General features: G+C 44.8%; 1 protein-coding gene across 1 annotated transcript in view; it reads right to left on the bottom strand.

Moving 5' to 3' along the window:
- Positions 1-9418, bottom strand: part of PCP4 (Purkinje cell protein 4) — a 61785-nt gene extending 52367 nt beyond the window's left edge. Inside the window, exon 1 of the mRNA XM_054468796.2 lies at positions 9328-9418. Within this exon, the coding sequence (XP_054324771.1) occupies positions 9328-9336 (9 nt within the window). The 5' untranslated portion in view covers positions 9337-9418. The remainder of the gene's footprint in view (positions 1-9327) is intronic.
- Between the last annotated feature and the right edge of the window lie 16432 nt (positions 9419-25850).

Here is a 25850-nt window from a genome sequence, read left to right as displayed (position 1 = left end):
CAAGGAAGGGCAGAGCCACCACGTTCAGTGGTATAGTTGTTCACAGCACAACTCCAGGGGGTGCTATTGGCACAGACCACCGTGTCCACGGCACCTCTGGGGTTGTAAGGTGCTTCACTGTCACAAACACTCACGGTAAAGAAGACTTTAGAATCTCTATTTATATTTGTGTAGGGTCTAAGATCAATTTAAAAATTAGGTTTCGTTAATAGCTAATATCTGGATTGATACTGACATCATCACTTGGTGGGAAAGAGTAGGAGTCCCACAGCTGGAGATTGTCCAAGACACACTGCCTGTTGATTTGCTCTCAGAATATCATCATGTGATGCATTGCAGTTCCTTACGTTCCATTAAGAGGATTTATAGATTATACAGTCTACCTTTAACTAAACTAATCTTCCCACAGTAGGTAAGTGGCTTTTAAAATGTCCTATATAGTCACAGTCCACAACATAGATGAACCTTGAAGACATTATGCTAAGTAAAATAAGCCAGTCACAAAAAGACAAATACTGTATGATTCCACGCATAGGAGGTACCAAAAGTAGTCAAATTGATAGAGGTAAGAAATAGAATGGGTTTGCCAGAGGATAGGGGTGGGGTAGTGGAGAGTGGTTGTTGAATGGGTGCAGAGTCTTGGCTTTGAAAGATGAAAAAGTTCTGTGGACCTGTTTCACAACAGTGTAAATATAATTAATACTGCTGAACTGCAAACTTGAAAGTGGTCAAAATAGTAAATCGTATATGTCTTTTATCACAACTGAAAAATTCTGCATTAAATCATAGACTGAAAATAATACCAACACCATCAGCACAAACACCAAGGAAACAATAAAAGCACTAACTAAACTTTCTATTCTTAGGACATCTTCATGGGCACCAATGAAGCTTAAAAACCTCAGCCATCAAATTAGACTCAAAAAGAAGTACAGTTACCAAAAAGTCTATTGGAATTATAGATTTCCTTACCCTTCCTTTAACGATTAACTCTTACTATATTAGCATATTCGCATGTATACATAATTGTAAAATCAATAAAAATTTGCTGTGTATACACGGTCAAATTTTTTTCCCTATTAAGGTACACTATCAAAAACTTCGGAGTACTGATATCCATAATCATTGTGGACACTATTCCATTGTTCTGTTATGGATCTGCAGGAATACTGAGAAGATAGTTCCCAAAACATTGATATGCTAAAACAGACAGTTGTTGTTAGAGCAATGACAATTGTGGAAAGTCATAGAAGGCAAGAGGATAAAATCACGTCAAGTCGCCCTTATTGTTTTAAGGAGAAGATGTCACTATGGCATAATGGTTTGAAGTTTTGCTTGTTGCTATTTCCACCTAAAACTCTCTGGAAGATGCAGAGATACAATCTGTAAAGGAAGGCTCCACACCATCGCCCGTCTTGGACATGGGCAGGCTTGTGGCAGCGCCAGTGTCTGTGTGTATGCTGTCACCCCTCAGAGATGAGGAGACCAGCACCCAGGATGCTGTCACACAGCCACACTCAGCTCGAAATTTGACCCGTTCATTGCATCAGAGATTTCTCTGCATAACAACAAAAAAAAAAAACTGTGAGAAAATTTACAATTTGAAAAAGAAAACCCTAAATACAATTAGTCATTTTGCTGGGCACAAGAAAAAAAAAAGTGATATTTTTCTAACAACTCCTAATGAAACAGTGGCTATTATTTAATAAAGAAATTGCATACAGTAGTTCCCCCTTAACCTTCCTTGGTTTCACTTTCTGAGGTTTTAGTTACCTGCTGTTCACCACAGTCCAAAAATATTCAATGGAAAATCCCAGAAATAAACAATTCATAAGTTGCAAATTGCACACTGTACTGAGTAGCGTTATGAAACCGCTTGCTGTCTAACAACATGAATCATTCATCTGTCCAGCGTATCCACACTGTCTACACTACCTCCCATAGCCACTTAGCAGCACTTTCAGGTATTATCAGATGGAAAAAGCATAGCATGTATAGGATTCGGTACCACCCACACTTTCAGCCATCCACCGGGCATCTGAAGATAAGGGGGAACTAATGTACATAAGAATCATAAATTTTAAAGCAGGTGTAACATTTTAACTAGCTTTTTTAAAAAAATACTAGAACTTAACCACCTGATGAACAGATGCTTGTATTGGTTTTTGTTTTTTTTTCAAAGATCTTGAAAAAAAAGGAAGAAATTATATTATTTCTCCCTCTTGTGTTTTTGTGTTTCCTTGTTATATTTTTACTCTTATTTGATTAAGACACATGGTAATGGGTCTTGTCAACTTCTGGAGTCCTTTTCTCAGAGGTCATATAAAATTAAAATAACCATTACTTCATTCGATTATTGACCAAACCACAGATGTGGTGCTACGGGAACAGATGACTGTGTCTTTTGTCATGCCACTATACCACAGACTTGGATTGTTATACCAGGAATAGCGTGATCTCAAGCCAATCTGGATCCCACTTTGCTATCAAATCGCCATAAACAATATTTAACATTCAAAAGTTGTCTTCTGAACTACGAGGCAGAGGTCTGACTCGTGTATGGCTGGAGACGTTTTAGTCTCATCCAAGTCCAAGACTGTCCTAAAATGGAGGGCAGAAACCTTGAAGACAGGGACTCCCCTGCTCTCTATTCTAGCTCCTTTGTGAGGAAAATTGCCTTATTTGAATGGTTGGAACAGTTCACAGCTTTTGCTTCCTTGCCCTTAAATGTTCAATTTGTGGATGATTACCTTCCTGCTTTATGAGTCTAATTTGTCTTCCTTTCATTTATAAAATGGCGAGTTAAGAGTAAAATATAAAATAATGGCATTTAGTGGGTGATTGATTTTTCTACTGGCAATGTCATAAATATGGGCCAAGTGTTTCCCTTCCAGAAATGGAACGAGCAGTAAATTCAGTGAGATTCTGAAGCATAAATTCAGAGCTCTTTGTGAGGCATAAACAATATACAAGCAGACCCATGCCTGGAATGTGTGGCTTATGCTAAATTGTTCATGTAGAATGGCCCCAACATGAATGTGGTATTTATAGGTTTGAGCCATTGATGACTGTGGCAAGCTTGCTTTGTTTGTGGCACAAAACAATCCATTATCGAACATTCCCATATCTATATCCCAAAGGCGCCTGTGCCAGATGATTGGAAAATGTTTCTGTATTCATTGTTCACATTGCACCTCATGTGAAAGATGGGAAGAAGAATGGTAAATAGTTTATCCCTGGGGATGATAGGAAAGCAGAGATCCTATCAGATTAATCACATGGGGATATGGATGTGCAATTCAGTTTCGAACTCCCCAAGAAAAGAAATTTGAATCCATCCCTTTTGGCATATAAATTTTCATATATTCCTATTTCAAATATAAATTTACTAAAATATTTAAATATTCAAATATCAATTATTTATTTTAATTAATATTATGAGTATGCTATTAAGAATTCATTTTAGATGATGATTAAACTATTTCCTTGCAATAATATGCAACTTGCTTTCCGCATGCTAAATGTTTACCTTCAACAATATGCCAGAGTTTACAACTGGGCTGATGGAGATTGGGCACTGGGGCCATATTACTACAGATCTGCTTAGACTCTCTCTTATTCTCTTCTAATCACAGTCAAATTGGTTTTCTGTTTCAGTATAGCAAACCATTTTCCAAGGTATTCACAGGCTCTGCCTCTCTGGCTACAGTCTCTTTCGTTTGAACTTCATTGAGCTTATCTGAAGTGAACTAGTCTCAATGGAGACAACATGGAAACATAGGATATTAGAATTCTACGTCCCTTGCTCAGTTCCCATATTTTCCCTGACATTTTCCCAAATGTCAAGAGTTCCTTCTGTTGAGATCCTTCTTATTTTTTCTCATTTTCTTTTACTGTCATGAGAGCACTTATGTTGCGTATATAACAATGCACCCATTTCCCACATAAAAGGATTTACATGGCAAACACAGGTTTCAAACCAGGAATAAAGAATAAAAGATGGAATACGTCTTTTCCAAATGTATCCCAACCACAAGCCTCAACATTTAGAAAAGAGGGTGCCTGGCCTATTGATTACAGCAACTGATAAATCCACATCCCAAAACTTATTTCTTCATTCGGTAACTGGACATTTACCAAGTGCCCATCCAGCGGTCAGACTTGTGAATGACATAAAATTGTCCCTTTTGGGAAGTTCACAGTCTAGGATGCTTCTAATCAATACTATGCAGCCTATAATACTTTAACAACATGATATTTACTGTTGTGTTTCATAAAAATATCATTCAATATAATATAAACCTGTATGCACGCATCCCCTAAAATTCTCCTTTTCTCCAAGTATGAAGACCTTTCTAGAAAGTCATTTTAAATTAATGAGAAGCCCCAGGCTTAGGTCCTGATATATTTGTGCATCCAAATAGTTCAACGTGCCCAGTGGTCTAAGAACAGAAGGACCATAGACAAATTGTGAATGCCTTCCCCCGATCACATCTCTAACGAAGCACTGAGAGTAGAAATTAGAATTTTAAAAAATAACGCAGGTCGGGTGTGGTGGCTCACACCTGTAATCCCAGCACTTTGGGAGGCCGAAGCAGGCGATCACCTGAGGTCAGGAATTCGAGACCAGTCAGACCAATATGGTGAAGCCCCGTCTCTACTAAAACTACAAAAATTAGCTGGGCGTGGTGGTAGGCTCCTATAGTCCCAGCTACTGAGGAGGCTGAGACAGGAGAATTGCTTGAACCTGGGAGGCGGAGGTTGCAGTGAGCCGAGATCACGCTACTGCACTCCAGCATGGGCAACAGAGCGAGACTCCATCTCAAATAAATAAGTAAATAAATAATACAAAGAATGTGCTCATCATAAGTTTAAGAAACTTTCCATTACAAAAACACGTTTTCTTTTCATCTTGATCGTACTACTTCACTAAACCTTTAATAAAATCAATAATGAGTCATTTATTTTCTTTTTGAAAAAAAAAATACATCTTGCATTGTGTCATTCTTAAAATCCAAAAGAGAAAACCTGAGACTTTTTAACCCCACAGCATTTCTTCATAAAATGCATGATTGGGGAAACAAGTTTTATGGCAACTGTTTACAATCATCGGCCCTGGGAAACACATATTCCTGCTTAATTTTGACCTCTTCTCTATTAGGAAAAGTTGAACTTCAAACCCAAATTGTAACTGGTGACTGTGTGAACTTAATATCACCAATTAGAGGAAAGAGTATCTTTCATGGTGTTGTCCAACGAAACTAAAACTGATCTTGCTTGATCTGTCAGAGTCCTTGCTGCAGGTACACCCTCAAATGGGGTTATAATTACATAAGAAGTTGAACTGTCATTTGACCTTCTGTTGCTGGGTTTTGCAGACCATTTGCAAAACCCACATTTTACGCAGTCACCCTCAGAATCTGTGCTTCACAACTGGTCTAAAATATACAGCTCCTTACAAACCTAATCACCCACCCATTAGCATCCGTTTGAGTTTACCCTTACATTGTAAGAAGCTCAAAGCCATAATCTTTCTCTTCTTAGGATCTGTTTCATTTTAACATTAGTCCCTCCACTGGGCAACCGTGAGAGTCAACTATGTAAGCCCCAAACCACTGTTGTATGTATGATATTTTTAAATCAGTGGCAAAACATTTTTTTAATTCATGTTTTTTCTATGTCCTCACCTCACGAGTTAACTGCATGTAGCCTCCCATTTGCAATCTCTGTCAAGAAAAATGCCATTTACAGCTTTCTTCTTCCTTTAGAGATTATTGTACGTTTTAATGTATACATTAAGTTCGACATTGATTCTGTTTGGGTGCTAAGAACAGACATGTGTATCTAAAGATTTGCCCTTAAATGTCCTTGATGTTTTTCAAACCATGCCTTTGATGGGTATCGTCTTTCGCTGGGGCCAACGTCTAGACGAAAGAAAGAGCCACAGCCCTTGTACTGAGTTGCACTTTCCCATCCACCCCAAAGCAAGAAAAGAGCCCAGCCCATGACCGTGAAACTCGGGGTTATGAAGAGGCTTTTCCCAAAGGGATCTCAAGTCCAGTTAATAGCTGTCATTTGATTACGTGACCTGGAACGTCTCCAACCCGCACCCTAAACAGGGCAAGGGTGTCACATTTTTAAATTCACGCTCCAGATGTTTGTCCTTATGCCTTCCAACCTTGCCCCAGCTCTCCTAAATGAGTTCCTTTGAAAAGCAACTTAAAAATAGACATCTAAAGGAGAACATGGGACTGACTGTCATTATTCCAGGAACTCTTTTTTCAAAAGCTCTATTAAGTGGCTAAACAAAAGTAGTCATTTTTCTTGTGCCTGGGTGAGTACGATGAGGGAGAAAGAATGCACCTTGTAAACTGAGGCTGTGATGGTTAAGATTTCTGATCCAGTTGATAGACTTAAGCCTGTATTCTGATCCCTGTTACATTCTCTTCCAATTCATCTCATAGATTGCTCCAGGCACATCTGACATATTTTAATACCAAAATGTAAATCAGACACCCCCACAAACCACCTCCTCTCTCTCACATTACCCTAAATTTGGACTTTACTTTCCTCGCTGTACTTTACTTTCCTGAGCTGTTCTTTTCTATCACATGTCATTTCCCCTAAAAAGTGTTGTTACAGGAAATAAAGAAGACGTCTTGTTGTAAAGCTGCCCAGTTTAAAGCCAGTTCGAGGCTCCCTTTGCCACTCCATCTTTCCCTTAAAGGCGGGGAGGCCTGGAAGTGCAGAGCAGGCCCCGGGGAGTATATGACACTTTGGGGTCCTCTCCAGCCAGCAGGCTTGCCCACTGTCTGGGTAAGCAGCTAATGAGCTCCAGAGCCTCTGCAGCAGGCACTCAGCCCTGGCACTGCAGCGGGCACTATTTGCCCACCAGACCCCAATCAATCCTAAGGTCAAGGAAAGTCTGGCAAAATCCATTGCTCTGGCTTTCTTTGGTAATTAGTCACATATGCAAGTAAATGATGATCTGAAAGCCATTTCTGCCTGAGAGTTATTAAAACTAGAAGCCACATTTAATTCATCCAACCAAAGAAACTCCTTGAGGGGTGCCGTGAAGGGGAAATCCAGTTCTCTACCCAGAAAGGAGCTTCTGTTCCACTTTATTAAATATTTTAAGCAGATTTGAGGTTTAGTCAAAGGACAAATTCCTGCTCTCCAAGGAGCACATGCCCAGGAACTTGGAGATCAGCCAGGAGCGGTGGCCATGCTGGTGGTCAGAGGGAGGGGGCCTCATGCGATGTGAGGGGGAGAACAGGGCAGGAGGGAGGATGAGGAGCAGGGAGCTGGGAGGGGTTTTGTGAGCAGCAAGGGGAGGCAGAAAAGTGGGATGCGCCTCTTGTGTGCTTTTATCCACATTAAAGGAACTAAGGCAAGAGCTCCTGCAAGAACCTGCAAATACGTCCAATAAGCGCCACGGCGGGGCAGTGACTACAGAGCTGCCCTGATTACCCGTTCAGCAGGAACCAGGCTGTGACCCTAATCACAGGTGAGCTCTGGAACACGCGCTTTCTCCCTGGAGACCCGCACAGTTGAGTGAGCCCAGCAGAGCTGAGCATCCTTGAGAGCTCATGAGCACCTTGCTGGCCAGGAGCCCCAGCAAACGACGGCACGACTGAGCCAGAATACCAGGGTAGCTGACTTGACCCGAGAGGCCACCCCTCAGTGCTGTGCTGCTTTCTAAGTCCTTCTTCTATAGGAAACTCTTATTGGATAAGTTGTATATAAAGAAAAACCACTCCACGCAGCCATCCCTTCTTGTTGCAAGCAAGGTGAGCTGATGTGGACACAGAAGCTTCTGAAATATCTGTAGAGTCCAGCAGAAAGCCCCTCCTCCTAGCATGTGGGAAATGGAGGTCTCATCCTCATCATTCCATCTCTATTTCAGAGCCCCAACTTCCTTCTTTCTTTCTCCTCACCTCCCTTCTCCTCCTCCAACCTCTGGCATCCCCTCTGTTCAGCAAATTCCATACACATTTAGACATCAAGATTCACCTGGCAGTCAACCACCCAGCATTGCAGCCCAAGTCTTGGCTCTACTGTTCTTTAGCTGGTGACCTCGAACCACTTGGTTCCCATCTCTGTGCCTCAGTGTCCTCATCTGTCAATTGGGAATAATAATGGTGCCCACTGCACAGAGTTGTTGAGAGGTTCAAAGAAGGTGACAGGTGCAGAGACAGCCTGACACTGTCGGCACACAGACCATTAGGCAAGTGTTAGCTGCTGTTATAGGTACCATGGATGGTGGTGATGGGAGAATTCCCATCTTCCACCCCACAGTTGGTCTCTCCCTGCCTCAAACCCTTGGCTCTGTCCCAAACCCCGTTTCTAAGTTTTATAGTGCTTTTCTCTTCTTCTTGTCATGTTAACATCAAAAATCACCCATCAGAGAGATAAAAGCAGGGAGGAGGCATTTTATTTCTGAAGTTGTTAATTTTACCCTAGACTTCCAAGAAAAGAATCATCCATCTGTCAAAAAGAGACAGAGAAGATAAAAGATCTTTAAAAGTAATTATTTAAGTGCAAACCAAGAGGAAATGAAAATGCATTTGGCTCGGTTATTGAGTTGAATTAGAGAATGATGTTGTACCACCGCTAATCTGCTTCATAGATGAGAAAAAAGGAGAAGATGATTTTAAAAAAAAAAACGTGCTGTCAGTTGGCCCCAATAAAACACATTCTGTATAAACATGTTTAGAGAAGTGACTTTGGATTTGCACAATTGTAGCTCCTCTTCTGCCAGGGCCGCCTCTGGCCTTAGAGCCACAGATCTATACACACGGATGTTTCCCAGCTCCTACTACTGTTTGCATTTCTTTCCCTGGTGCTCTGATTAACTGCAGAGGTAATTTGTACAACCGAGCCATGAAATGCCACCCAACGGCCAGCCCTTTCCCCACCTTGTCCCCTTCCCTTCCAAGGCTTGCGTTCACCAGATGACCACCTGCCCACTCACATTCTGAAAGGTATCACCGCGGGAATCATGCAAAGACACGCATCTTCATAAGAGAATAAAACATTTGGCTTTCTCTTCTGAGCTCTAAAACCCAAAGCACTTTTCAAAGTCACAATTCAATCAGAAAGCAAACCTTTCTCTTCCTCAGGCTAATTGTAAAAGTTGCAAACTTAACCAACTTCTGCACTTACCATTCAAACCAAGAGATCAATCCTGTCAGTTCTCCAAGCAAATAATTACACGATTAATTTGTTCCTCAGCACTGCTAAGCCCCTCACATTTCCTGAGACTAATCCTTCAGCCGAGGTCCCTTCTCACTCCTGTTTCCCTCTACAAGTCGAAGCATCACTCACCTCACTCATGTTGGCTCTAACTCAACAGCTCAGTCCCGCCGCTCAGCACAGAGAACACTGCTCAGGGGTCGCTGCTCCACCGGTTCTGGCTTTTCTCTTAAAAAGAGCTGCCCGGTGGCATCATGCCTCCCTGGAGCCAATGAGATGCATTCACCTGTCTGCAAGCCTGGCCGACATCTGAGAGCACCAGGGGCCACCTAGTGGTGCAAAAGAGAACGGCACGTTAGGTCGCTGCTCCAAATTCCGCCAGGATGGAAGGAAATGCTCGATTTCTTTAAAAAGTAATACACTCCAGCCTGGGCAGCAGAACGAGACCCTGTCTCTTTATAAAAAAAAAAAAAGAAAGAAAGAAAAAAGAAAAAAGTAAAAGCTAAAGTTTCAAAGATCATCACAGGGATGCCATTGTGCGTTTTTCAATGAGTGCAAGATTTACATGCATGTAAAATACCTTTCAAATGTCAGTGGGAAGGATTGTTTTTCTAAGGGAAGAGGAACTCTGAAAATACCTGCGTGCCTGCTCACGCACTTTCAGGTTTTCCCAGGAGCTGTGTTTCCCTTGCTCTCTATAACACAAAACTCAGCCCAAGGACTGCTGTCTCTCCCCCATCCCAAATCTGTCGCCCTGCTTGCACCCTGAGCTGGAAGGATAAGAGTAGATGGACTGGGACATGGGAATGGGTCCCCACGATTTCAACAAAGGAGGCGAGCGGCTCCAGCAGACTTGCTGATGTGCCCTCCTCACAACCACAGTGGGGCCAGGAAGGAGCCTGGGCATTGGCCCTGGCCTGGTGGAAGGTCTCCTTGCCTTAGTCCTGTTCAGCTTTTCCGGGAAGAGGTTCCATCCTTTGTTCAGTCCCAACATCGTGAGGCTCTGAAGAGTCTTCAAGGCATCAGAGTGGGCCCTCAACTGTCCCAAAAAAGCATTGTGCAGACTGAAGGCACATTCACATCTGTTACTCTGCCAGTCCTGGTACAGGACTTAGCGGGTCTGGCGAGAAGATTGAAGCGTCTTGCGACCCGTCCCCAGCGCCCCTCGTCTCCCTGTGTAGAGCAGGCCACCAGACTCCAGCCCATCAATCCTCTCTCCTCAGCTCAGCAGCCCCACACCCTCTGACCTGGACTGCCCTCCTTACATGCCCAGGTCACCGATGCGACCTCATCCTCAGGTCCACCTTGGACAGCAAGCAGAAGGCCATGCGCCCCCAAATGGGCACCGGTGAGCACAGGCTGCCCTCAGAGGCCTTGGCCAGGAGCGCCAGCTGGTCAGCACCCTCGCCCGCACCGTGGGCACACCAGCCAGCAAGACAGAGTCTCACACGTGAGTTATTATGAAATAACCCATATTTCACAGAGCAACAGAAATGAACATTATATATATTATATAAAATATGTAAGTGTGTTATATTCGTTTACTTTTATATGTATATAAATTATTTGTTTACATATCCTGACCACACAAATCATTTGCAAACTAATGAAGGCAGCATCCTCCTTCTCCTCTCACTCCCCTTCTCCTCCTTGCCCCCAATGCCACGCTGGGGAAGGCCCACATGGGACGCCTTTAGGGTTCCCAGGTAGTCAGCAGTGGGAGAGGAGGAGAACGAGGGCAGGAGGGCAGGGTGAGGAACCGGAGCCATAGTGTCATCTGCGATGTATGACAGATCGACAGATTGGAAGAAGGGTGCTTGCTTATCTATACTAGGAGACAACTGTGATTTCTCAGGAGTAAAAACCACACCCTCCCCAGAGGAGGGGCTGGAGCCCCCACAGCCTGGAGGTGTAGAAGGGGCCTCCCAGTGGCAGCCTCCATGGGGTCCCTGCTGCGGTCCTCCAGGCTGTGCAGAGGGCACGTGGAGAATCAGCCTGTGCTCTGCTGGCTGGCTCTGGAGCAGACCTGCATTTTCTAACAACACAAAGACACATCAAGGGCTGCAGCAGCCTGGGCTTGGCAGCACAGCAGTTAGTGCTGAGGCTCCAAGTAGAGGGGCAGGATTGGAGGTGCAGGGCTGGGCTGAGGCTTTGCTGGGTAGACTCAGCAATTCTTTGGGACCAACCAAGGGACTATGAAGACTATTGGGGAGAGGATGGGTTATGGTCTGAGCTGATTGCCTTCCTCCAGAATTCATACATTCAAGTCCTAACCCTCAATATCTCAAAATGTGACCTTATTTGGAGATAACGTCTTTAAAGAGGTGATTAAGTTAAAACAAGGTCGCTGGGGTGGGCCCTAATCCAATAGGACTGGTGTCCTTATAAGAAGAATAGATTAGGGCACAAGCACTCGCAGAGGGACAACGCTGTGAGGATACAGGGAGAAGATGGCATCTACAAGCAAAGGAGAGAGGTCTCAGAGGAACCAACTGTGCTGCCCCTTGACCTCACACTTTCAGCCTCCAGAACTGCCAGGGGATACATTTCGGTATCCCCTGCTTAAGCCACGCAGTCTTGGTACTTGATTCTGGTAGCCACAGGAAACGAACACAGATGTCATCACAAGCACATGGAGAAATTTCAGGGAAAGGATAGAAGTACCTTAAGAGAGATTTTCTCAAGGCCTTGTGGTATGCAATTTCATCCTATTTATTTCCCCAGGATATCTTTAGCAAAATAACTATCTCCTGTTAATGAGTTGTGGAGTTGTCCTGTTATAGAGAACACAAAATGAATGTTCAGTATTGCTACAAAGGGAGGGTCAAGCTTCCCCAGGAAATCAGTGCTCGCCAGTGACACAAGACAGGTCTGAGCGTGCAACCCACCAGGTCTCAAATGCAAGCACGCTAGCTGTCAAGCGGCAACCCAGCCTGAACACACATTGCATCCTCTCCCACAGATGGGCCCTGGGACGACATCTCCTAGCCCCATTGATCCTCGTGGGACAGTACTACCCCAACAAGACCAGTTACCAGATCAAGAATGCCAAAGACTACCTGGACCTCTTCAAAGCACATCCAGGGACAAGGACAGTCAATGAGCAATCTTTCAACCTTTTCCTGCGGTTCTGATAAGCAGTCAGGTTTGAGAAGTGCTGCTTGACACAGTGATACTCTCTCCCTTTCTACCTCCTTTTCAGGCCTGCTTGGCTGTGGTTTACTTTTACACATGTATGTCAATAGCTTCAACATGCCCCATCATTTGACTTTTCTCAGGTTAGCCAAACACTGTTACGTGACCAATGGGGTTCTGAACCAGAAGCTTAGAACTTGGATCCTAGATGTGAGAAATCATTTTCTGTACGACCTTGGCGAAGTTGTTCCATTGCTCAGTGTCTGATTTTCTCCACTGGTAATATAGAAGTATTCAAGCCTTGCATCTGCCAACCTAAGCAAAAATATATACATGAAATATATTGAGCTGGGAAATAAATTTTGAAGGAACTTCAGAAGAATTAGATCTACAGCTTCATATATTAGATCTTGGGGAAAACTTCAGCCTGGCTGAATTAAAATACAGACATGTGGTTCTAAAATTTATGGAAATGTATATATATAATAAGGACAGATTATTTTCATCTTCTTAGAAGCATGATCCTGCCTGAAGGGGCAGAGTTGGCCCAAGCTGTCTTTGAGATTATTTATAGGGACACTATATATTAATGACCTACGGCTTTTCATCAGACTTTCATACCAAATGCATCATTTGTGTATAGTTTCTGGGGGTGTGGGGGACTTTGAAAAAGAACCTACCTTCTGCTTCATTTCCTCGCCTTTGCGGACATAGCGCTGTTTTAATCCAGCACAGACGAAGAAGGTGGTCATCGTTCTTGGAACGGAGACTGCACAGCCTGGCCTTGATGGCGAGGCTCCCTTCTTCTGCCTTCACTGCTTTCCAACCCAATGCCAACTATACACTCTGGGTGTCTACATGGGGAGCCTCAGCATCCCTGGCCTGATGGGTGAACCCAGGGGCTCCTGTCTTTGACTCCTCACTTCCTTCCCTGCTGCCCTGAGCTTGAATCTTCCTGCAGACTCTAGCCTGCTGCCAACCACAGGATGTGATGTGGCCCCGAGCCAGGAGGCTATGCAGGTTCTATCCACAGATATGGACATGCAGCCTAATTCTTTAAACCCCTCCTGGAAGGATGTACTTGTAAGGATGCATGAATATGTGCGCTTGTTTACTCAAGCCTTGTTGCCTGCCTGCCTTCTGGACTTTAAGCCTCTTGAGAGGGAGAGGCCAGGACACATCACCCTGCTTATTTTTTCATTGCCATGCCTGGCATGATGCCCAGCACTGAGTCGGCACCTGAAACCACTTCTGAATAAATAAATACCCAACGGTCACTAAGTGTGAATGTTGCTGTAGGAAAGAAAGCTCTTTTGTTCTGTGAAATTAAATTCTCTTTCCCATGCCAACAGGTAAGAATTTTCTCCTTTGAAAATGAGAAAAAAGGGTATTTTTTAAATCTGCTGTCAAGTTTTAGTCCAGTTTTCTAAAATGTTAAAAAATCTTCCCACAAAACACACCTGTTTTAAACCTAGATAATTGGGTTTTACTGCCTGTTTGAAGAAAAAATAATAATTAACAGAAATATTTGGCTATGGTCGTCCAGGATTTTAGCAACTAATATTGCACAAACATCATTATGCCTCTACTTCATACCCCATATCTTCTCCACACTACTGGTCACTCTTAATTAGCCACTCTATATAGTAGGTGTGTATTTTTTTTATTTCTTTAAGTTATTGAAAACTTGGTATGCATGACTTGTATTTTCTTTCTCTCTCTCTCTCTTTCCTTTACCCTCTATGTCTCCCTCTAATATGAAATAATTTGTGTTTTATGCATGCAACCTTCCATCCCATCTTCACACTAGGTGAGGTGACTCTTCCAAAAGGCACCAGCCAACAGGAGAGAAAGGAAGAATATCGGAGACATACAGCAACAGGTAAAATCCATTCGTGATGCTCCTATGGATCTCTGTCTTGTCACATCTTCTAATTCCAAGTGCTACAAACATAACTGAAGCCACTGCTATTCTTAAGGCTTAAATTATTCCCTATGTATGGATGAAAAGGCCATTTTATAACTTGTAATTCCTTTCAGCCCAATTAAATGCCCAAGCCTGTCCTGCTGATGAGGACTGGCTGCCTGGCCTGCAGAGTCTGCGTGTCACCTCTGCAGCCCCTCTCTTTGATGAAAAGGTCAGTGGGTGTTTGTCTTCAAAGTGCCACTGCAGCTCTGAAGGCCACACTGTGGGCCGGCTGAAAGGACCTCTCAATTCTCAGCAACCTAACAGCTTTCAGAATTGGGCTTGGTTGAGTCCTTAATTATTTTCCCTGTCTCCACTCTCTACACAGGTGAACTCCTCCAATTCACTTTTCAGTAATTGTTCCCAAAATTTCAGATTCATGATTCTTTCTGCAGAACCAGCCTGCTCGTCTAGAGCTATGGACCAGATCGTGTCCCGCAAAATTCATATGCTGAAGGCCTGCCCCCCAACACAACTGTATGTGGAGATAGGGCCTCTAATGAGGTTTAAGGTTCAATGAGGTATATAAGTGTTGGACCCTAATCTATTATGACTGGTGTCCTTATAAGAAGAAGAGATTGAGACACAGACATGCACAGGGGGATGGCCGTGTGGAGGCACAGGGAGAAAAAGCCAAGGGGAGAGATCTCAGAAGGAGCCAGCCCTGGCACCTTGACCTTGGATTTCCAGCCTCCAGAACTGTTAGAATGTAATTTTCTGTTGCTGACCCTCCCGGCTGTGGTATTCTTTTAAGGCATCCTGAGGTGACTAAGACCTCTGACCAAGAGCTAAGGTTGGTTTCTGTGCTGGACTCCATAGTGGACCACCCCAATCCCCTGCCCTCTGGGGACTGAAGTACTTATTGTCCCACCTGCTGAGAGTGTTGGTGATGGACCCAACTCTCATTTCTGAGCCCCTAAAGAGACTGCTCTCAGCCAAAGGGAGCTATGCAGGGGGCAGAACATATCTAAAAAAGGCCTGGCCCCCTGGTCCCAATTTGGGACAACTCTGCAGAATCTTCCATTCCATCTCCAAAGCTTTCTGTAGGATCCACGGAGGCATTGCTCTGCCTCAATCATGGCCTGAGTTCTGTCTCTGCCCCATCCTGCCCCATTCACTGCCACACAGTATCATTACAAGGCATGGCTCAGTATCACCCTGCATTCTCATCTCCACCTTAGAGGCAGCTTCCGGGAAACTGACCTGACAGTCACATCAGGAGCAGTGGGAGGAAAGCAGACCTTGCCACAGGGTTTGGATCTGGATCACCTGCCAGCCAGCTGAAAGCGTGGACCCTCAGTGCAGCGTGCAGGTGCAGCGTGGAGCCCCACTGAAGTGCAGCAGTGTGCAGGTGTTAGGGCGCTCACCCTGGGGAAGTGGGGTGCTATACCTGTGGAAAGAATGCACGATGTGGGAACCCTGAAGTGGCTGAGTCAGATAGCCAAGAAATATGTGGGAAAGGATAGTTATAAAGACAATGAAATCAGATAGCTGCTGCTGCAGAAATCAAGGCTATAGACAGAAATAAAGCAAGGCTGGGGGTGATTCATTAGGAACTCAAGGCTAAGTATGAAACCCAGGCCCATTTTGGAAGCTCTGGCTTATTTTATAAAAGTAAAGAAGACTCTTATTTCCTATGGGCTGCAGGCAGAGGAAGCTGAAGAAAGGCCCAAGTCTTATCATGAGCCTAGCAGAACCCCACGCAAATCTAAATCCTCAGTGTCAGCAGGTGTGCTGGGCCAAGGTCAGGGCCTGATTGAAACCGAAATGGATGCTGAGTCACGGGTGGATGTGCTTGAAGATCTCAAATTCCCAGATCCCTCTGATGCCTCTGGGCTTGCAAGATTGGCCTTCTCCTCCCTGTCGAAAGCTAGTGCCCCTGGTGCTTGAAGATGATGCAGAGTCTCTGTCTGGTAGGATAATACACACCTATCCCAAGAGAACTTCCACCTTCCCTCATGCCCAACAAACTCATGACTAAGCTAGAATCACCCATAAGCTGGTGGGGAAGAGCGCTAAGCCTGAGAGTGGAGGAAAGGGCTCTTCCCAAAGGACCTGCAGGACTTGGCCGATATGTACAAAGAATGTGTAGGAGACTGGATTTGAGCATCAGATCAAGCCAGGAAGGCACTAGCAGGAGCAGGGGCAGAAAATGAAGTTGGGCAAGAGAAAGTTCATTGATACAGGAAAACTATCTTATGATACACCACTTAACACTTTAGGAAAGACCTCAGGAGATGATACCTAAAAGCTGCTAGGGTGGCTTTTGGAACCTTGAAGAAGATGGTACCCATATTGACTGAGGCCAAAATGCCAGACCCTCCATGGCAACAAGTGGATGTGAGGACCAAGGGCCTACAGTTGAGGGCATGCCACAGCAGATACACCATGAAAGTCTGAAAAAGTGCAATGAGGGCATTGCCTTTACCAAAGCAGGTGTCCATCCTCTGCAGGACAGGACTGGGCATAGGGGAAGCCACTACAGAACCAGGCTCCCTGATAGCAACAGGCATGGCAGGATCTAGAAATAATAGAAGCTGGGTGGCAACAATCACCCATCAAAAGCAATGTGGGTGCAATAATCAGAAAAGGGCAGGCAGCAGGCTGGCCTTACACCAAGCTATGGTAATAGATGTTAATAGAACACAGCACCCACACCAACAAGACAGAGGGCAGCCAACAAGTAAAGCCCTCAATCTACCCTTGTGGTTCCCAAAGGAGGAGCAGGGCATTTCCTCTTCTCTCCCCAGGGAGACACTGGCAATGTCTGGAGACATTTTTGTTGTCACAGCTGGGGGAAAATATTTTCAGTTATTACAATCTGAACTAGGAGGATGTAAATGATATCTAGTGTGTAGAGACCAGGGATGCAGCTAAATATCCTACTGATATGGCTTGGCTGTGCCCTCACCCAAATCTTATCTTGAATTGTAGTTCTCATAATTCCCACATGTCATAGGAAGGACCCAGTGGGAGGTAGTTGAATCTTGGAAGTGGTTACCCCTATGCTGTTCTCATGATAGTGAGTGAGTTCTCATGAGATCTGATGGTTTTATAAGGTGCCTTTCTCCCTTTGCTTGGCACTCATTCTCTCTCCTGCTGCCCTGTGAAGAGGTGCCTTCACCATGATTGTAAGTTTCCCAAGGACTCCCCAGCCATGCAGAACTATGAATCAATTAAACCTCTTTTCTTTATAAAATACCCACTTTTGGATATATTTCTTCATAGCAGTGTGAAAATGGACTAATACAGTAAATTGGTACCAGGAGTGGAGTGCTGCTATAAGGATACCTGAAAATGTGGAAGCAACTTTGGAACTGGGTAATAGGCAGAGGTTGAAACACTTTGAAGGGCTCAGAAGACAGGAAAATATGGGAACATTTGGAACTTCCTAGAGACTTGTTGAATGGCTTTGACCAAAATGCTGATAGTGATATGGACAATGAAGTCCAGGCTGAGGGTCTCGGATGGAGATGAGGAACTTGTTGGGAATTGGAGTTAAGGTAACTCTTGTCATGCTTTAGCAAAGAGACTGGTGGCATTTTACCCCTACCCTAGAGATCTGTGGAACTTTGAACTTGAGAGATGATTTAGGATATTTGGCAGAAAAAAATTCTAAGTGGCAAAGCATTCAAGAAGAAGCAGAGCATAAAAGTTTGGAAAATTTGCAGACTGATGATGTAATAGAAAAGAAAAACCCAGTTTCTGGAGAGAAATTCAAGCTGGCTGCAGAAATTTGCATAAATAATGAGAAGCCAAATGTTAATTTCCAAGACAATGAGGAAAATGTCTCCAGGGCATGTCAGAGACCCTCACAGCAGCCCCTCCCATCACAGGCCCAGAGGCCTAGGAGGGAAAAATGGTTTCGTGGGCTGGGTCCAGCGCCGCCCCCTGCTGTGTGCAGCCTCGAGACTTGGTGTCTTGTATCCCAGTCGCTCCAGCCATGTCCAAAAGGGGCCAAGGTAGAGCTCAAGTCATTGCTTCAGAGGCACAAGCCCCCAGCCTTGGCAGCTTCCACTTGGTGTTGGTCGTGCAGGTACACAGAAGACAAGAATTGAGGTTTGGGAACCTCCACCTAGATTTCAGAGGATGTATGGAAACACCTGGATGTCCAGAGAGAAATTTGCTGCAGGGGCAGAGCCCTCATGGAGAACCTCTGCTATGGCAGTGTGGAAAGGAAATGTGGGGCCAGAGCCCACACACAGTCCTCACAAGGCACTGCCTGGTGGAGCTGTGAGAAGAGAGCCACTGTCCTCCAGCCCCAGAATAGTAGATCCACCAGCAGCTTGCACTGTGCACTTGGAAAAGCTGCAGACACTCAACCCCAGTCTGTGAAAGCATCTGGGAGGAAGTTCTGTACCCTACGAAGCCACAGGAGTGGAGCTGCCCAAGGCTGTGGGAGTCCACCTCCTGCATCAATGTGACCTGGATGTGACACATGGAGTCAAGGGAGATTATTTTGGAACTTTAAAGTTTAATGACTACTCTATTGGATTTCAGACTTGCATGGGACCTGTAGCCCATTTGTTTTAGCCAATTTCTCCCATTTGGAACAGGTATATTTACCCAGTGCCTGTGCCCCCATTGTATCTAGGAAGTAACTAACTTGCTTTTGATTTTACAGGCTCATAAGCAGAAGTTACTTGCATTGTCTCAGATGAGACTTTGGACTTGGTCTTTTGGGTTAATGCTGGAATGAGTTAAGACTCTGGGGGACTGTTGGAAAGGCATGATTGTGTTTTGAAATGTAAGGACATAAGACTTGGGAGGGACCGGGGTGGCATGATGTAGTTTGGCTGTTTCCCCACCCAAATCTCATTTTGAATTGTGGTTCCCCTAATTCCCACATGTCATCGGAAGGACCTGGTGGGAGGTAGTTGAATCTTGGGCGCAGTTACCCCCATGCTGTTCTTGTGATAGTGAGTGAGTTCTCATGAGATCTGATGGTTTTATAAGGGGCTTTTCCCTCTTTGCTTGGCACTCATTCTCTCTCCTGCTGCCCTGTGAAGAGGTGCATTTTGCCATGATTGTAAGTTTCCTGAGGCCTCCCAAGTCATCCAGAACTGAGAATGGACTAACACACCTACAGTATTCAGGACTGCCCCCGACAGCAAAGAATGATCTGGCTCAAAATGTTAATGGTGCCAAGATTGAGAAAACCTGAGCTATACAAACACACCTATACAAAGATCTATAAATCTATACAAGAAACCAGAGATGGACAATCAAGGGGCTGAGAGCTGACATCTCAATAAGAAGTCAAGATTCCTTGCTCTATTTTTAGATCTGAACCAGTTTTCAGATCCAGAAGCAACTGACAGAAAGCCAAGTCCCCAGGAGAAAGGATCTACCAACATCAAGGCTACTGTATGCAGTAGTAATTTTCCTAGTTCTTCCTCAAAAGGACCCATAGACATTTCCTTGAGTAACAGTGCACCAGAGAAGGAGAACACTCAAACATCTTGAAGATTTTTAACTGTAGAATCCAAGTGGAAAGGGGGATCCAAAGCGTTGGCCTTCCTGTTAGAGAAGGGGCATCCAAGGGTCGAGTATAGATGGGATCCTGGCACAGGTACAAAGTGGATGGACTGGAAATAGATGTATTGGACAGTTGACAGAACATCCATATTAGACTCATGGCTTGTGGCGTAAGAGTGTTCTTAGTTGGGAAGGTTAAGTAGAAGCTCTGAACTGCCCTTGCTCCAGCCAAAAAATAAATAAAAAGTAACATCACATCCCAATGAAATGGCAGAGATTAAGGTCACTCTTACATACCCACAAGAAGCTGGGGTGGTGATGAACCCCATCTTCATTTAATTCACCAGTGTGGTCTCTACAGAAACCAGACAGAGCCTGAAGGATGTCAGTGGAGTGCTTCGAACTCAGTCGAGTGGCAGCCCCAACTGCATCTGCTGCATCTTTGCTAGAGGAGAGCAACATGGCTCCAGGTACATGGTATGTGGTCAGTGACCTAGAAAATACCTCCCTTCCTTTCACAGCCAGGAAGGAGGATCAGAAGGTCTGAGCCCCTGAAATGGCACCAGCTTTCAAGGAGACCAGCTTTTGGTTTCAAATTGAGGTCATTAAAGTCCTTCTACCCCAGAAGAGGCAATAATCCACCTTGACTGGAATTGACACATATTCTGGTGTGCGTTTCCTTTCCAGTCCACAAGCCTCTATCGATCCAAATGCAGCAGCACCACCTGAGGCTCCGTGTGTGACCCACTGACACAGGACACTGCATAGCATCACCTGGAACAAGGGCCCACTCTATGTCAACAGAGGTATGACAGAGGCATACTAGAGTGGGTATACCATGTAAATCTGGAAAAGGCAATGAGGTCATCACCTCCACCAGGGGACACCAGGGAGACTAATTTTGCAAGACTCAATAGCAAAAAGAAGGCAGCTGCAGAGAGAGAGCTGCAGAGGTCTTCAGAGCACTTCCTTGAGTCTTTGAATACCAATCTGTGTGAGAAAATTCCCTGAAGCCAAAATGATGGAAACCATCCAAGCTCAAGGAAAAGCTCCATGAATAATTCCCAGAGTTCCCATGGAATTGGAATCACTCGTCTTCCCACCAGCCAAAATGAAGCAACCTCAAAACACTCAGGCATGGGGTAGAGGCTCCACCCGTCTTCTTATTAGAATTAACGTAGTCTTTGACTCACCATGACAAAGCCTCAGATCAAGCCTCAGCAGAATCAGACTTGTCCAAAGGTTACTTAATTGCATGCAAGAAAAGTAAGTAATCCAACACTCTTTAAGGGAATATGATAAAATTTAGTACCCCAAAATATGAAATTCACATCTGGCATCCAAAATTACTAGGCATGCAAAAAAAAAAAAGGTAAAAACCACAATCCATTTATTTCATAGAAACTAAAGGCAAAGAAGATGTAATTACTAGACCCTCCCTCCTATGCCTCTGTTCTATGATCCTGGACATAGAGCAGATGCACTCCAGCCTGGGTGACAGAATGAGACCCTGTCTCTAGGAAAAAAAAAAAAAGTTTCATCATGGTTTTCCCCCCACCTTGGATATATCAATATGGTAGAAACTATTTCTCTTTCATACTCAAAAATGGTCATTTTCCTGTATTAAGGATTATGTCAGACAATCAAACAAGACAAAAGTGTGTACGTGTGTGCCTATGTGTGTGTGTTACACGTGGAAGCTGGAGAAAGGGGTAGATGAAAACTAAACCCACCACAGTACACTCCCAGTGGCTACTGGGTGAAATTGTACAGCATTTAAATGGGTCACAAAAGAAGAACTATTAATAGTTACTCCTATGTAGGCTTAATGCTTATGTCAATAAAATACTGTGAAACTATGCCAACATCTTTCCAAATGAAAGCAAAAACGATATCCAGAATTGATGTCCTGCAAAACATTCATATCATTTCAGTTATTTCAAGACCGTAAGACATTAGCATAAAAGGTGATAAGTTCATTCCTGTTAATATGAATCCTTGCTTTAAATAATTTCAAATACTAAATCATACTGAAGAACTTATTACCAATATAATAACATTAAAAAACTCCTCAGTCTAATAAATTCAGTCAACCAAAAGTCTTCAGAAAAATGTAATTCCCTAATTAAGCTGTAGCAAGGTGGGGACCTACAAGTCCTACTGTGTGGCAAGGTTTCCACCAGGGCGGCACCAGGGTTACCAGCCACATGCATGAGCTGTTTCAACCAAGGCACAGCTGTGGAGAACGAAGCTGAAAAATGCATAAATGCCAGCATATATTTGGATCCCAAAAGGCAAAAGCATTTTCATCGTAAAGAGAAATTGGCCAAAAAAAAAACCTTTATTTCTCTTCTAAAAAATAGCTTTTGCAACCATGTTCCTGTGAATTTCATCCAAAGATATTCAGGGTTATAACATTTAATTCAATGACCCTACTTTAACCTGAATATTCCAAAAGCCAGAATGTCATCTATAGCATCATCCCTACCCAAGACATTCAGGTGTGGACAAGCTTACTGTCCACTCTGCATTAAACACATATCCTTTAACAGTAACAGTAATGTCTTTCACATGGTCCATAGGGACATATCATTCTTTGAGGTCCTGCTATCCCTGATCTCTAGGGTCACAGAAAAAATACCTGAAACTTCATAAAAAACTAGAACTACCATAGGAGTGGGGCAGAAACATTCAAGAATACCGGTCCAGAGGACCAGGGATGGATAAATAGCTGCAGGAAGGGACTTTAACTTTGGGAGAAGGGAAGGGTTCTGTAGTGGAGAGGGAGGGAGAGGCTCTGGAAGGTGAGTGCACTCTTTGTGTGGAAAATTTGCATTGAGAGAACCAGGGACAATAAGAGACTGATGGGAGAGTGGGGTCAAGACATAGAAACAAGGCTGGGTGTGGTGGCTCATGCCTATAAATCCAGCGCTTTGGGAGGCCAAGGCAGGAGGATCATTTGAGCTCAGGAATTTGAGACCAGCCTGGGCAACATAGTCAGACCTTATCTCTACTAAAAATTTAAAAAAATTAGCAGGGTGTGGTGGTGCACACCTGCAGTCTCAGCTACTCAGGAGGCTGAGGCAGGAGGAGCTCTTGAGCCCGGGAGGTCAAGGCTGCAGTGAGCCATGATCATGCCACTGCACTCCAGCCTGGGCTACGCAGAAAGACCCTGTCTCAACAAAAAAAAAAAAAAAAAAAAAAGAAGAAGAAAAAGAAAAAAAGACACAGAGGAGAAGAGTCAGGGGAGATTACCCAAAAGGTCTCCCCAAGAATCACTGAGTGCAGAAGAGGGAAAGAGGCCCAGAGACAAGTTACAGAAAAGATCTTAGATTGTGAGTAAGCAAATCACACATCAGATTACAGGAGTTAGGAAGAGACAGCTAGGTCAGCACCTGCGAGGCAGGAGACCAGGTTGCATGGCGAGGGAGAGAGGTGAGGCAATCAGGGGCCTCAGCCTGAAGAAGAAGAGCTGCATCTTATGACGTCCTGGATTGTCCTACTAGGCATTGAGAATTCTTATGGGAGAAAGCTGGGCTGAACTAATAAGTTAATGGCGGTGGGGAGGGGATCCATGGGCACTGGTACTTGACTGCCCAAGCCCTGGCCCAGGGACACCTGCCAGGGATGAGTCATCCATCTGTGGCTGGAGCCATCCTGTCTCTCTGGGGGATGGTTATTGTATTGTGCCAGGATAGCTCTGGGGTCACTCGCCCAGGAAGTCAGGAAACCCAGACTGTATATTCCCAAAACAGACAAAAGGGAATCTCTCTCTGTCTGGACCCAGAAGCATGGGAAACAAGGAGATAACAAAAGACTGGCTCCCTAGTCCCTGACTTCAGGAACATAGTGAGATAAGATGTCACTATGTTGTCAAGTCTGATCTCAAACTCCTGAGCTCCTGATCCCACCACGGCTAAGATCTGTTCACCGTATCCACATGTGAAGGGGCTCTGATTTGAGGCTTCAGGTGGAGTGAGACTTCTTGCAGTGAGGAGGAACCAAAGACGAACCAGGAATGATGACAGCACCTGGATGAAGCGGGTGGTGTGGGTCTGTCCCTCTCAGGGACCCCACAGCTGATTGTTAGCAATGTAAGAGCCAGAAGCTGATGGAACTGCGTTGTCTTCTCCATGAGCTTGTGAAAGAGAAACAAAGCCCAACACTAGTTAAAGTGGTAAGGATAGACTTTATTCAGCAGTAACTATTGCAGTAGAGAAGGGGTCTAGCATGAACTAAGCTCAGTTTTGCCAAAACAAACACAAGGAGACTTTTACAGACTAGAGTGTGCTGAGGGAAAGGCAGTGCCAGGTGCTAGGCTGGACTGGTTCATGTGACCAGGACACCTGGGTTGGTTAATAAGCACTTATCCAGAGGAGAGACAAATGTCTCATGTCTTTAGGACAGGAGGTGGTGGTGCAAATAAGAGCAAGGTGCCCACCAAAGTCAGGGCCTCACCCTCGCATGGGGACAGGAGTGGAGTTATCTCCCTGAATGTTTGCATTTCAGTGAGTCAGCTCACAGGTCCTTGAGAAGACAGTTCCAGGTGGTAGAAGATTTACATCTCAAATGGACAGAGAAAAGATTTACAATTGCAAGCTTTCTAAAGGAACTGCTCTTAAATGGGGCTCAGGGCCTATCTGCCTGTCACCTGGTGTTGGCTGGAACAAATGGTAGATTCTTCTGTCAGCGATGAGCTTTCACAAGCAGGAATTTTAGGGGTTGGAGTCATTGTCATCCCAGGGACACAGCTTTGGGTGTTAAAAACCATGCAAGTGTTTATTTAAGTCTCTTAATGTAGGAGGAAAATAAAATCATTTGTGCTGAGAGTCTGCAGTTTTCACAAGCCAAGCTTGAGGCCTAGTTAAGAAGACGGCTCAGAGGTGCCTGAGAAGAGCTTAGTCAAGGAGAATCTTGGCCCAGCTGCACTGTCAACTCCATGATTGCACCATGCCTTCCATGATGGCACCATCTCCTCCATGAGCTGCACCGTCATCTCCATGACTGTACCATGCTTTCCATGATGACACCATCCTCTCCATGAGCTGCACCGTCATCTCCATGACTGTACCATGCTTTCCATGATGACACCATCCTCTCTGTGAGCTGCACCATCTTCTCCATGAGCTGCACCGTCATCTCCATGACTGTACCATGCTTTCCATGATGACACCATCCTCTCTGTGAGCTGCACCATCTTCTCCATGAGCTGCACCGTCATCTCCATGACTGTACCATGCTTTCCATGATGACACCATCCTCTCTGTGAGCTGCACCATCTTCTCCATGAGCTGCACTGTCTCTTTCATGAACTGTCTTGGTGAGATCCTAGACAAGGCATGATCGTCACTCAGTATCTAGTGCGCCCATCTGAAGGAGACGTAGCAAGGCTGAATGCAGAGCAGTGCTGCTTTGGGAGCTGGCTGGCAGAGAGTAGCTCAGAACCAGAACAGGGTCTGTTCCTGCCAAGGGAAGGAGGCAGCACCTGGAGGTTCTGATTCCCTGAGCACATCCCAAGAGAGCTCCTCAGCTTGGATGCTGCTTTTCATGGTGGCAGTTGGCCATGGTGAACCTGTGACACATGACTGGCAGGCAGCAGCTGTGGATAAGAGGGAGCCAGGGCCGAGACAAAAGAAAGAACAGACACACGAACTCACTCATGCATGAGCCCAGAAGCCACCCTTCTGAGACTCCCAGGGATTCCTGGAGGTCTCTTGGACATCTGTTCATTTCCAGCCCTGAGACCAAGAGGGATGAAGTGACCAAAACCGATCATTGCAAGGTAGCGTGACATTATTTTTTAAGCCCCAGGCTGCTGAATCCTGGAGTGTCTGTCTTCATCACAGTCTAGCAGCCAGAATAGATAAGGTCAAACTCCATGGGAAAGAGGACAGGCCCTGCGAACCTCCACTGCCACCCCTCTCTTGAGATGCAAATGTTTAGGATCCTGTTCCTTCTGGGTTGATTCCCCTTGTGATGCCATCCAGCCATTTTAGATGTCTTTTGCACATGAATTTCCTGCCAAAGCAGCAGAGATTGCAGGAAAGGATGATTTTTTTCTACAGATGGCAGAGGG

The sequence above is a fragment of the Pongo pygmaeus genome, chromosome 22 (genome assembly GCF_028885625.2).
Source record: "Pongo pygmaeus isolate AG05252 chromosome 22, NHGRI_mPonPyg2-v2.0_pri, whole genome shotgun sequence".
Classification (NCBI taxonomy): Eukaryota; Metazoa; Chordata; class Mammalia; order Primates; family Hominidae; genus Pongo; species Pongo pygmaeus.
Note: the sequence above shows the minus strand (reverse complement) of the source record. Positions and strands in the feature narration are given on the sequence as shown.